Source organism: Rhincodon typus, chromosome 1, assembly GCF_021869965.1.
Source record: "Rhincodon typus isolate 14 chromosome 1, sRhiTyp1.1, whole genome shotgun sequence".
NCBI classification, from domain to species: Eukaryota; Metazoa; Chordata; class Chondrichthyes; order Orectolobiformes; family Rhincodontidae; genus Rhincodon; species Rhincodon typus.
In genome coordinates, this window is record NC_063332.1 from 45,813,574 (window position 1) to 45,827,113 (window position 13,540).

Genomic DNA, 13,540 nt, shown 5'->3' on the forward strand with positions numbered 1-13,540 from the left:
TCAGTTCCTCAAGCCTGCCCTGTCTTTCAATAAGATCATGGTGAATCTGTTTGAATTGTACATTCCCACCAGCTTGGATAACCTGAGATTCTTATCAGGTCAGGGAATCAATCTGCCTCTGCCTTAAAAATATTTAATGACCCTGCTTCCACTGCTCTCTGGGGCAGAGTTCTGAGGCTGTCAATACTCAAAAGTTCTTTATCCTGAAAGGGAAAAAACCTAATTTTAAACAGTGCTCCATTCGTTATGGACTCCCCCATAAAGGGAACATTATTTCCATGTCTATCCTTGTCAAGACTATTCAGCATTTAAGTACTCCAATCAGATCACCCCCTCCCTCTTCCAAATTTGCAGAAACAAGCCCAGTCTGTCCAACCTTTCCTCATAAGGTGATCATGTATTCTTTCTTCCACTTTCTCTCTAGTGGAAACGATACGATTAAAGTTTTCTCCTAACCTGAAGACTAAGCACTTTGCTTTTTGATTTGTGGGTACTAGTATTCAAATTTCTGGGTGGGATTTATTGTGGTAACGGGTAAGGTCATTAGGCACTGCTTTTAGTTACCAATCTGGCATGCCTTGAAGACAACAGTCAGTGTGTACAAAAGAATTACAGTTCTTTGTAATTTTTCCCTTCGGTGTTAAAGCAAGGGCAATAGTTCAATCCAAGTATGTAATACTTTGCTCACTTGTAGCTATGTGAACTTGTGTTCACTTGCCATTATCAATTTCCCTATCTTGGATATAAATTGGCCTTTTAAATTCCTTCTGGTATACATCACTAAATTGATATGCTATCTTTTCAATAGCTCTAATTTCAAGCTTACAAATGCTCCTAATTTATCAATGTTTGGTACAGTGTGTTAAAGATAGTGTTGCTTGGAATGTGTATCCCTTCATAAAATGACCTAGGAAATTTCATAGTTTAGAGTTGTACTGCGTCAGAAAAATAAGCAGGTGTGCTTGGACTATTTAACGAAATTAAACTGTTAGTACTTGGATTTACTCATCAAGTGATCAGATGCTAAGCAAACTAATGAATAGCATGCTAATTTTTTATATTTACTCCTGTTATTTTTAGGTCTGGGAAACCATCTGAGCCTTGTGCATACGTTACTATCACCTAGGGGTCAAATACAAACCTCAATAACGTTAAATAGATTTTCTCATGCAGCAGGGGCAGCATAGTGGCTCAGTGGTTAGCATTGCTGACTTACAGCATCAGGGACCTGGGTTTGATCCCAATCTTGGGTGAATGTTTGCGTGGAGTTTGCATGTTCTATGTCTGCGTGGGTTTTAGTTTGGTGCTCTGGTTTCCTCCCACGGTCTACAAGATGTGCAGGTTACATGGATTGGCCAGGGGAAATGCGGGGTTGCAGGGATGGGGTGGGGGTGGGTCTGCGTGTGATGCTGTTTGGAGGTTCGGTGTGGACTCGATGGGCTGAATGGCTTGCTTCCACACTGGAGATTCTGTGATTGTATAATCCCCATTTGTGATATAGTCTTCAGGAGTGGTGGACTCACTGCTCATGGTCTAAATAGGCAGCGAGCTATGACAAGTGTTGGTTAAAAATAAAAGGTAACTGGATCATGCGTCCGATTTATAATTGAACATTAGTAAATGTTAAGTTCCAAGAAGGTCAAGAAACCAAAGTTTTAAACAACATGACCTTTTGTGTAGATGTTTATTCTACAGGCAGCAACGTCTAGTCTAACCTATTTGCCAGTCAAAATGGCCAATGACATAATTGTTACATCAACTTCTTACAGTGACAGACCACCATACTTGTATGAATAGATAACATCCCTCCCCCTTTTCAGAGGTTCCTGCAATGAAAACATTCACAATATTTACAATCGTACTCATTAGTCATCAGTGGGTAAGACTTCTGGAGGATGTCAGTTCTCTGTGGCTCTGTGTACTTCAGCAATTGTTTCTTTTTCTCCTTGGCTTTAATCTCTGGTGTTTTTGGTATATGAGAAACATGTATCTATTATCTCTGCCTGAGACAGCTGAGTGTTTGAAGGTTCACGCAATGTCATGGTATTCTCTACTACAGTACTGTCCCTCAGATGCACGAGTTGTACTGTACTGTTCTTGGGTATATCCAGGTATCTATTTGACGCTGTTATTTGTGGATCTTCAAATAATGTCTGTAGCACATTCATTCATTCTGGTTGACAAGAATTAATCTGCATGTTGTCTTCATACTCATCTGCCTGGTGTAGGAAACCAGTCCAGTCGATGTTACAATGATGTTACCCACTTGCCAATACTGAAATTCCTTGTCACCATCTCTCCTTTTGCAGAAAACATGGTATTTAGGCTTGTTCTCTTGTTGGAAAACATGATTCTGTTGTTTCCTGTCAGTCTTTTGTCATGAGTGGTTTCAACAAATTAACTGTCATGTGCAACTGACACTTTACTACGAGCAATGCTGGAGGACTTGGAGTCATCGAATCGTTTTTTGGAATGTTAACAAAAATTGACTCTGTCTTTGACATAGCGATCTTTGTTCTCCAGTTACTATGAAGAAATATTTTATTATCTGCCAAACAATTTGTGGACAGGCAATAAGGAATTGATCTGATATGTTGAATTCCATGCTGCTTTAGTCTGTAAGCTCTTGAGAGAAACTGGGACCATTATCACTCGCATATTGTTCCAGATAATCTAGTTAAGACCTGCCCCCCCACTTAATAGCTTTCTCCAAAGATTTTTTTATGGCAAATTAAGACCATTTAGTATGTGCATCAAACAATATGAAAAACATTGATCCTTCAAAAGGTCCAGTACGGTCAATATGGACTCTTCACCATGGTCTTTCTGACCATTCCCATGTGTGTAATGGTACTGATATATAGGTACATTGCAAACTCTTGCACAAGGTGCGCATACTCCTGCCTTTTCAGTTTCGAAGTTGAACCCTGGCCTCCAAAAGTAGCTTCTGGTTATTCCCTTCATACTGGCAGTACCCCAGTGACCTTTGTGTAGTTGATTTAACACCAGCTTCCTTGGCTATGCTGGAATCATGATCCTCATTGCCTATTGGAGCCGTCCTGTTTATATGGATAGTTCCAGCTTCTGATTCGTTCTGGGGGTTGTTCCTGTGATCTTGTCATGAAGTACTATATCCATCACTGATAGCAACAGTGCCCTCCCCTGCATATGGCTTACTGCTAGAGAAATGTATCTCTGTATGAGGCCCAAATATTGCGGTCAGTAGTCTGTGATCTGTTAGGCTAATTATTGGCCATTGGTAGAATTGTCTAATGCTAAAAATTCTCCCTGTGTGTAGGTCATTTCTGCTTTGTTTATTGATCTTGATGCAAAAGCTATTGGCTTCTATTCATTATTAGGTAATGTGAAAAACAAATGCTCCCACTCCATATGGTTGAGTTGCATGCAAATTACAGCAGAACCATGGGTCAAAATGGGTCAGGACTTCTGACTTTTACTCCAACTCTGACTTATGCAAAGGCTCTTTCATAATGGTCTCCCATTTCCAATTCTTAATTTGTCATAATAAATTGTGCAACATCTTGAGAATAGTTGCAAGATTTGGGACAAACCACCTGTAGTAATTGATCGTTGTTGGTTTACATTTTAGGTGCTGATGCCTCAGTTATGTTGTTTACTTTTGAAGATGACTTGTGTAGTCCCTTAGCATCGATGGCATGGTTTAAATACTCAATAGAAGATTTTTAAAAATTCACATTTATCTCCCGTCACAACTGGACCATAATCTTCAAGACTCTGCAGAGTAAATTATGGGCACTTTTTTTTTCTTTCTCCCCATAACTAAAATATTATCTATGTAACGCTGGACTCCTTCCAATCTGTTTAGTCTGATGCATGACATGTTAGAAATACACAAGTGCAGATGTGATTCCAAACTGAAGTCTGTTGGATTTGAATTGTTCTTTGTGTCATAATCGTCAAATATTTCTGAGACTTCACTCTACTTCACCTGGAGATAGGCTTGACTAAGATTAATTTTACTGAAAAGCTGACCTCCAGCTAGTGCATCAAACATGCTATCGATTAAAGGCAAAGGACACTGCTCAGCACACAGTACCGGGTTAATAGTGACCTTAAAATCACTGCAGCAAGCATACTGATCCATCTTTCTTTTTCACTGGTATGATGCATGTGGCTGAATGACTTTGACTCTCATTGATGGATTAAAGGACTTTGTCTTGACCAGCCTGTCTAATTTTGCCTCCGATTTCATAAAGCACTGATCTAGCTTTGTAGCATTTTGCTTGTTTCTCATCCTTGATTGTCAATTTGATATCTTTTCTATGCTGCCCAGATTCTCCGTTGAAAGCAATAACATGTTTTTTTAGAATTTGTGATAGAACAGTCTCAGAATCTGACAAGCCATTTATTTCAGCACAGTTGAATGAAAATTTTCCAACCATGTTCTTCCCAATAATTCTGGAAAATTTTCCTTCCTTAATTTACAAGGACTGATCTCGAAACTTGCCAGATAACTGAGCATTTACTTTGTACCACACAAAGGCACCACTTCAACTGTGTACATTCTGAAGACAATCTTTGAGGGTTTGCAGCACAGTATGATTCAGCTGCTTCTGATGTATTCTTTCAGGTATCAATAAAACTGTGACTCCAGGGTCCATTCCCATTTGTACTGGTTTGCCATTCAGTAATTAAGTGATCCAGTATTGCTTGGTGTTGCCAGCAGTGGCCAGTAAGCTTAATAACAGCTCCTGTCTGAACTGAGGCTTTTCACATTCTTTTTGTACCATGTAGATTTTACTTTTCAGTTTTTGTATTTTTGTTGAATGTAGTTCAGGTTTCTTCCTCAATCACACCCATTTATTGTGCCCTTTTTGGCCACAGTTTCTGCATATGGCTTCTTTATTTCTCTATTTGCTGCTGCCTGACCTGTTTTTCCATGCTGACGGTAGTTTTAAGTCTATTGGGACTCGTCTCTGTCACCATTTTGTGAACTCTTGTTCGTGCTTAGCTGTCGAGCTCCCTTGGCTGCTAGATCCTTAGAGATTGCTGTTTCTTGTGCTTTCTTTAAGTCTAGGTATCTTTTCCATCAGTAATCGCTTCTGGATTGCTTCATATCTTAAACTCCAAACAAGTCTGTGTCTAACAGCATCATTCAAATTGCCTCCAAATTCGCAGGATTCAGTTAACTTCAAAATTGCTATGAACTGGGAGATTCAGTAGCATGCTTCATCGTGTTTGTGGAATCTGAACCTTTCAGCAATCACCAGTGCTTTTGGTGAAAAATGGTTCTTTAGGATCTCTACCACTTCATAAATTCTATATCTTTGCTGTACCAGACAACTTGGGCGGTTAAAAGTTTTCCTCCCATAATATGCAGGAATGCAGAGGCAACAATATCTGCTTCAACTTTCTTAGCTTAAACGAAATAATAGTCTCTGTAGAAGTTCCAACTCTGTGTTTGTCCCAAATTTCCCACTCACTTTAAATGGGAAGTGCCTGTGTGGCGCAATGTACCTCAAAGTTTAGCACTATCTCACTGCTTCCCATTTAAAACAAGGTACTCCTGAGGCTGTCTGTTTCTTTCCAAGTCTATACCCCTAGCACAAGGCATTTCCTTCTACGTGGGTGCTAATTGCTCAGTGATCCTTGAGGATGGAGCACCTGGCAAGCTGTTGTGCACTGTTCATCTCTTCCCTGAGGTGAATTCACTTTTTTTGACTGTACCTGCAGCGATGGTGCCTTTTTTGATTTCTCCCTTTTTATCAAAGTATCTGAAGTTGGCAGAAAGAACCATGTTTCTTTTTTGTTGGATTGACTCCGTTGATCTTGAGACAGTTTTTATCCTTTTGACACCAGTTTTCTTTTTGTGCCAAGTTCCAAGAAATACCAGGAGGCTGAATTGTTTAGTAGGAACTCTGATGTCTGTAGAGTAAACATCTCCATAAAAGCAAAACAAGGTTACTCCCTGCCCAGAATTATGCCACGTGATCTGACTCTTAAAATGACAGTCTCCATATTTATACCTACACAACAGAATCCCGGTGATAACAAATAAGAATTACTAATGCTTGCAGTAATATTTGTTCTGTTCCTATGTAATAGGAGAGTTTTGATTTTGAGTCGTCCCTATTGTGCTAGCCTCAACGATAATTCCCAGTGATTTGTCTGTGACCTACTTGTCATTCAGGTTGAAGTTTGACTAGGGAAAACATTAACTAATACTGCTATTCTAAGGGTGTACTTTTCACGAGTCCAAGTGCCAAACTAATTAATTAATCCAGACAAGTGCTGTATGTATTCTGTCTTATGCTAAACCTGCTTCTCTGCTGTATCCTGCTTGACATCCATTGATTGTCTGGCTTTCATCTTTTTTTCATGTAATTATGATATTGCTCCTCATCAATCTCTTCCAGCCCCGTATTCTCAAACTTCTCTTCCTCCAACGCTCGTCTAGTGCGTTTTGGAGACCCTTCCTTTTTTCAAAAAATCCATCCATCAAGTGTCTGCATGCAGTCTTTAGATTTCAAGATTATAGGGAAAATAATGGAGTCAGATATTCAATAACCTGTTATACAAATTGAAACAGTAGAAGGGCACATTGCATAAGCCCCATGGCTTTATCTCCATGAGTTAAAGACACATTTTTAATGTAACTGCTTTTTTTTTTATTGCAGGGAAGGCTCCGCCAAATCTTCCTCCAGGTGTGCCTCCTATTTTACACAATCAGTACATTGTTGGACCAGGGGGACTGCTGCCTGCATACCCAGTAAGAGTGAATGTAAATACTAAATAACAATTGTGTGCGCAGATCAGGCAGTGAAATTGCTTTGTCTATAAATGCACTTTGTACAGAAAACATTTATTTAAATTGCTTTCTTTGAGATTTTGATCTTTTATTTTCTGTTTTATGCAATAGATCTATGGGTATGATGACCTTCAGGTACTTCAATCCAGGCTACCTCTGGTTAGTAGATTCTTTGTCTTTGTAAACTCTAGTTTAATTAGTATGCTATAGTTTGTCTTGTACTTTTAGTAATGATAGCATCACGTGTACTGTTGAGGCAGAATTCAACCTCTTGAATTTTGTGGCCTCAACGTGGTATGTTTTTTATGCAAACTGAGGTACAAGAGATTGAATGAAAGTTTCTTTTAAGTATTGACCTCAACCACTTTTTTTTAAAAATAAACACAACCACTTCCATTCTTGAACGAAGAACCAAAATTATTATAGTTTTTGGAGTGAATTGAGCTGTAGTTGATTTCTTGGACACACCCACCAATGCTGCCAAGGCTTTGGAGTTTCTCCAGCACTTTGTTTTTAATTAAGATCTCCAGCATCTGCAGTACTTTAATTTTAATTTTTCTTGTGTGGAGCCTTAGTTTGTTTTAGCTTCAGCAAAAATTGCTTGTCAGCATCTGAGTTAGCATGTAACAACCAATCATCAACTGAGATTTGAAATTCCAGTCCTACATCACTGGCCTCTTTTTAGTTGCAGTGGAAGATGTATTTGACTAAGATTATTGAATTACTGCAATTGTGAAGACACTAAGTATTCAGTAGTTATGTTTGATTTTTCAGAACGTTTGAACAGATTCTAACATTTTATAATTATTCACTTTATCACTTAATTCTGTTTTGGCATGGAATGTGGTGGTGTTGGTATGGGGAACATGTAATACCCACTTCTAATTGCCCTCGAGTGTCTTGCTTGGTCATTTCAGCAGGCAGTATATCATCACATTGCTGCGGGTCTGGAGTCACATGTAGGCCAGATCAGGTAAGAATTCCCCTGAGGGCATTAACGAACCTGATGGGTTTTTACAACAATTAATGTTGTCAAAGTCCACAGGCTAGTTTTTAAACACTGATTTTATTGATTTGGTTCAAATCAAGCTGGTGTAATTTACAATGTCCCCAGAACATTAGCATGGGCTTCTAGATTACTAGTTATTATCACTATCTTCATTTCCCTTTAAAGATACTTTGGATATCAACAAATAGTTAAGATTATTGAATTTTTATTGGTATTTGCAGTGGAACTTCCTGAAAAGCTACATTAGCTATTGAAGTTGTTTTGAAGAAATGTCTGTATCTAAAAAGTCTGTATTCCTTACCTCTACTCTCTTCCCTTCTGATTCTCCTCGAAATTACCTGGTCTTTACCTCTTCCCTTTGTCAATCTTCCAGGATTACTATGGAATGGCATTTCCTGCTCCAGCTGCAGCACTTGCCAGCAGAGATGGAAGCCTTGCAAGCAACCCTTATTCAGGTGTGTATTTCCAAGGTCATGTACGTCTTATTTCAAGGCAGTTTTGTTTTTTCTCTTTTTTGTTTTTTTTTTTTCCTTTTTTTGTTTTGTTGCCAATACACCATTTGGTGTATTAAGTTCCTTCCTTCCACAGATAGTGGACTCATTTGTCCTCTGTCCTGGTTTAATCCTTCAAGGAAAAGTGGTGTGTGAATGCCATCTCTAAACTTGCTGATTCTTATTTTTGATAATGCATCAAGCTGGTCATTGGGATATCAAAAGTTCTGCATTTAGTTTGTAGTTCTTCATACAAGTTAACCTTTTTTTTATTACTGAGCAAGAATACACTTGTAGCAGAGCAGTACAAGCCTCCAGCAATAACCATGTGGTAGAGTGTAAAGGAAAAAAAAAATAATTGGAGCTTGTTGAAAAGTATGGCAATAATCATTGGAGATTTGAATGTACATATAGACGGGAAAAGTCAAATGTTCAAAGCTAGCTGACATGCGTTCATAAAACATTCTAAGGATAATTTCTTAGCATGGCATGTTCTGGAACCAGTAAAAGATAAGGCTAGACTAAATGTTTTGTGCACAAGATGCTGCAAGAGCCTTGTTTCTCAGGGTATATATTTTCTAATGAACTTGTCTGAAGACATTATACACCTCTGGAACAGATGGGAGTTAAACACAGCTTTAAACACTAGCTCAGAGCTAGTGGCACTGCACAATGGAAGCCCTATTCTTCAATAGTGTCCTAGACCCAGTTATCTTCAGCTGCTTTATTGAGGGCCTTCCTTCATTATAAAGTCAGAATTGGGGATGTTTGCAGGTTGTACAGCACCATTTGCTCCCCTGATGGTGTGTAGTAGTGGTAGGTTCTAGGAGTCTTTACTTTAAGTACCAATACCAACTTGTTAATTTGAGACTTCAGCCATTAAAGCAGCAAAAGACAATCTAGTGCAGTAACTTGGAAAGCTTAGTTTATGAATATACCTATTAAAACGGGGCAGTAACTTTATGGGCTTAGTGTATGGGTCTTGGTTTCTGGTTTAGCTTAGGGCAAAGGTCAACACCCTCTCTCCTCTCTCCAATGCTTTGGGCTTTCCACTTGGGATTGGGAGCAGGATAACTTCAAACCTCTTTGTGTACCTTGGTCACTGAAAGCCATTGCTTAACTCTTTCTGAGGTATGGGTCAATTATATCATGCATTCTTAATTGGCATAGGCTAAGCAGGGCTTATTGCTAATGGGTTTAAGGGGTCCATGATCAGTCTCTCATTGACTGTCGCCTCTCATTATCCCCTGACTGGCAACTTAAGATCCAATCATTCCGGGGTCAGTCCTCTTAGGTTTTGTTGTCACTTTGAATTTTAACTAAGGCAATATAGTTTGAAGTGTTGTTTGCCTCTGTTGAAGGAAAAGAGAGGCATTTGCAGTCAGGACCCAATGATTTATATCCTTGTGCTCATGTCTCGGTTCTTTTTATACATTTGTTGAAGTTCTCTTTAATCAGACCCTTGCTTATCTCTAACCATTTGCTTTTCTATTAGTCATCAGTGCTCTGATTTTTTTTTTGTTTCTGCTGTGTTTGAAAATTTGGAAACAGGTTTGTATTACACTTAATACTTCAGAGGCAAAGGAATGAACTCATGAAATATTCCTCTGTACATAATCTTGAGTGAAAGTATAAAAGATTATATAATTGCAAATTTTACAAAGTTACATTTATTCAAAAGCTACACTTCTAAACAAATTACAACACACCAGTACAAGGGCACAGCTCTGCTTATGATCTCTTGATAAAAGATTACCTGCCTTATTCAACCTTGGAAATCTGGATTTAAGCTGTACATAGCTTAAAAAGAGCACCCTCATCCTTGCAACTGTAACTGTAAAACATTAGGTTATTGTCTTCATGTTGTTCACCATCCAATAGTGCATGTCTTTGTCAAATGAAGCTGAGCATGATGGTGCCAAGATCTGTGTTGGTTCTATTAAGCCAAATGTTTGACCAATGAATATACTTTAATTATGCAATTATAACTAAACTAAGTCAATCATGGGATATTAGTTTCCCTACTAATCTTATACAGTGTACGTCCAAATGTAGCAAGATCTGGACAGTATCCAGGTTTGACCGTGGGGAGCTCGAGGAGTACAGCAGATCAGGTAGCATCCGAGGAGTAGGAAAGTCAATGTTTCGGGTTGGGACTCTTCTTCAGAACCCCAGTTTCAGTTCTGAACAAGGGTCTTGACCCGAAACGTCGACTTTACTACTCCTCTGCTGCCTGGCCTGCTGTGTTCTTCCAGCTCCACACTGTTGACTCTGACTCGGCATCTGCAGTTCTTGGTATCTTTTGAGTATCCAGGTTTGGCCTGACAAGTGGCAAGTAACATCTACGTCACGCAAGTGCTAGATAATGACCACTTCTAATGAGAGAATCAAACGATTACCCCATGACATCCAATAGCATTGCCATCGCTCAACATCCTGGGGACTACCAGTGACTAGAAACTGACCTGGACTAGCCATATCGGGGCTACACTAGCTGTTTCAAGGCTAGGAATACTGCAGTGAGTAACTCGGCACCTGACTCCCTAAGTCTGTCTTCTCGCTACAAGGCAAGTGAGGAGTGTGATAGAATACTTCCGGCTTACCTGGATGAGTGCAGTTCCAACAGCACAACACCATCCAGGACAAAGCAACCTACTTGAATGGTACCGTGTTTGCAAACATGTACTCCCTTCACCACTGCACAGTAGCGGCAGTGTGTAACATCTCCAAGATGCACTGCAGAAGGCTCCTTCGACAGCATCTTCCAAACCTATGCCCACTACCATGTAAAAGGGCAAGGGCAATAGATTCATGGGAACACAACCACTGTAACTTTCCCTCCATACCTATCTCCATCCTGTTTTGGAAATATATTGTTGTTATTTTGCAGATTTTGCATCCTGGATGCCCACCACCCCCATCACTGTGGTGCAAGAGTGTAACCAAGGATGGGTAACAAATATTGGCCTAGCCAGCAAATCCGGCATCTCCTGAATGAATAATCAGAAATTCTCTTTTAATAAGAGATAATAAGAACTGCCAATGCTGGAGTCGAGATAACAGTGTGGAGCTGGAGGAACACAGCAGGCCAGGCAGCAAGAGAGGAGCAGGAAAGCTGACATTTAGGGTCGGGACTTCTGAAGAAGGGGTCCTGACCCGAAACGTTAGCTTTCCTGCTCCTCTGATGCTGCCTGGCCTCCTTACTTCTAATAAATTTTCTTTAGAAAGTTAGTGAATATAGGTCTTATGTACGCTTCACATTTTGTCATCGGCAAATTTAGCTACCATGCCTTCTCTCCTGTCATCTTGGTTATTGATGCAAATTGTGCTGAGGCCTCAACTTTTCACAATACCTTGCAGGTCTCCATTTGTCACATCTTGCCAATCATCCATCAGCTAATCACCTATCCATGCTATTATTTGATCCTCCTACATCAAGCACTCCTATCTTCCGTAGGAGCCTTTGTGGCACCTTAGAGTGTGTCACTGACTTGTCCAGTATTTATTGCTAATTCCTTTTTGCCCTTAAGTGTTTTGGAGCTGCATTGATTTGCAGGGCAATGTTTTGAAATGTTATGGAGTGGTATCATTTCCTGATGCAACAGTTGTAACAACTAATGACTATCTAAAAAAAACAATGTTTTCTGAACCATTTTAAAGAGTAAAAATTCTATTTTTCAGGCGATTTAGCAAAGTTTGGCAGAGGTGACTCAGCTTCACCTGCACCAGCAACCACACTCTCCCAACCTCAACAAAATCAGGCTCATCATACCACTCAGCAAGCCTTCTTAAACCCAGCTTTGCCACCAGGATACAGTTACACAGGATTGCCATATTATGCTGGTATGCCTGGCGTTCCAAGCACATTCCAGTATGGACCTGCCATGTTTGTAAGTAATTTGTGTAGTTATTTCTCTACTGTAATTTGTGATAATCCTCTGAAGTTACAGACTTTGTTTAATGGAAATTATGAAGGTCTTTGCCACTGATTTTGTTTGAAATGGATTGTGTATCTATTGTAACAACTTTTTTGCTTGTTTCTTAAAAAAATGAGTTAATTGTTACTGTTGTTTCCGGAAGAGAGAGTCAAGGTTTTAGGAGAATTTTCTGCTCTTCAAATAATTCCATGGCATATTTAAGGTTTTGCTTTAAAACTCAGGTGTTATTTCAGATGAAAAAAGTGAAGCTATCAATGAGAGAAATTTATTTTTAAGTATCATATCTCTAAATTAACCAGTACCGAGACTTTTTATTGCCCAATTCAAATTTTTTTAAAGCTAAAAAGGAACTGATTTCTGAAAGAGATAGTAAGAACTGCTGATGCTGGAGTCAGTGATAACACAGTGTGGAGTTGGAGGAGCACAGCAGGCCATGCAGCATCAGAGGAACAGGAAAGCTGATGTTTTGGGTTGGGACCCTTTTTTACTAAAACGTCAGCTTTCCTGCTCCTCTGCTGCCTGGCCTGCTGTGCTGTTCCAGCTCCACAATGTGTTATCACTGATTTCTGAAAACTTGTTTGTGAACAGAATAAAATAGAAAATATAGTGAAATATCAAATATTGGTGATTACATTTGCCTTAATTAAGACATGGATAATAGATACAAGAAGTATTTGACCGAGCAGAGAAAACTGGAGTTGAGGCTGTGAAATGCATTTGTGCAGTTAGAAATTGAAGCACAGATTTGTCAGATTATTTCAAGTTACTAATCTATTCCTATAAGAGGTATGGGAATAGAGTATATAACATGAGAATTTGTTTCTGTGCTGGCTTTCTGCAAATGCATCCCACTTAATTTCATTCCCTGCATTGTCTTCGTGGTCCTGTCAATTTTTTCTCAGTTAATGAGCCAGCTTTCTTCTGAAAAGAATGATGGATTCTGCCCTTGCAATATTCTCTGAATTCCAGACCCCAACCACCGTGATTCCCGCCTCCTCCTCCACCTCCACCGCCCCCCCCCCCCCCAACCACCACCACCACCAACTTATTGCAGTTGCTTTTGTCACTTTAAATTGGTGTCCTTTGTTTCTCAATTCTGCCCTGAATGGCATCTGATTCTTTGTAACCTCTTCTATCCAGATCATGATTTTGAATACCTCGATTCAATCTCCTTTACCTTCAAGGTGAACAAACCCCAAATGTCCAACCTTTCTGTTACTGAAGTTTGTCACCTCTGAACCATTCTCATTAATAGGTACTCCCTGAAATGCTTTCATATTCTTCCTGAATTACCATCTGCAGAGCTAGATTG

At 39.5% G+C, this 13,540-nt stretch overlaps 1 protein-coding gene across 1 annotated transcript in view; it reads left to right on the forward strand.

Moving 5' to 3' along the window:
* The window catches only part of ubap2a (ubiquitin associated protein 2a), a 108,922-nt gene that overhangs the window by 86,225 nt on the left and 9,157 nt on the right, over positions 1 to 13,540 (forward strand). Inside the window, exons 16-19 of the mRNA XM_048611363.1 lie at positions 6,660 to 6,751; positions 6,902 to 6,949; positions 8,173 to 8,254; positions 11,972 to 12,180. Of these exons, the coding sequence (XP_048467320.1) occupies positions 6,660 to 6,751; positions 6,902 to 6,949; positions 8,173 to 8,254; positions 11,972 to 12,180 (431 nt within the window). The remainder of the gene's footprint in view (positions 1 to 6,659; positions 6,752 to 6,901; positions 6,950 to 8,172; positions 8,255 to 11,971; positions 12,181 to 13,540) is intronic.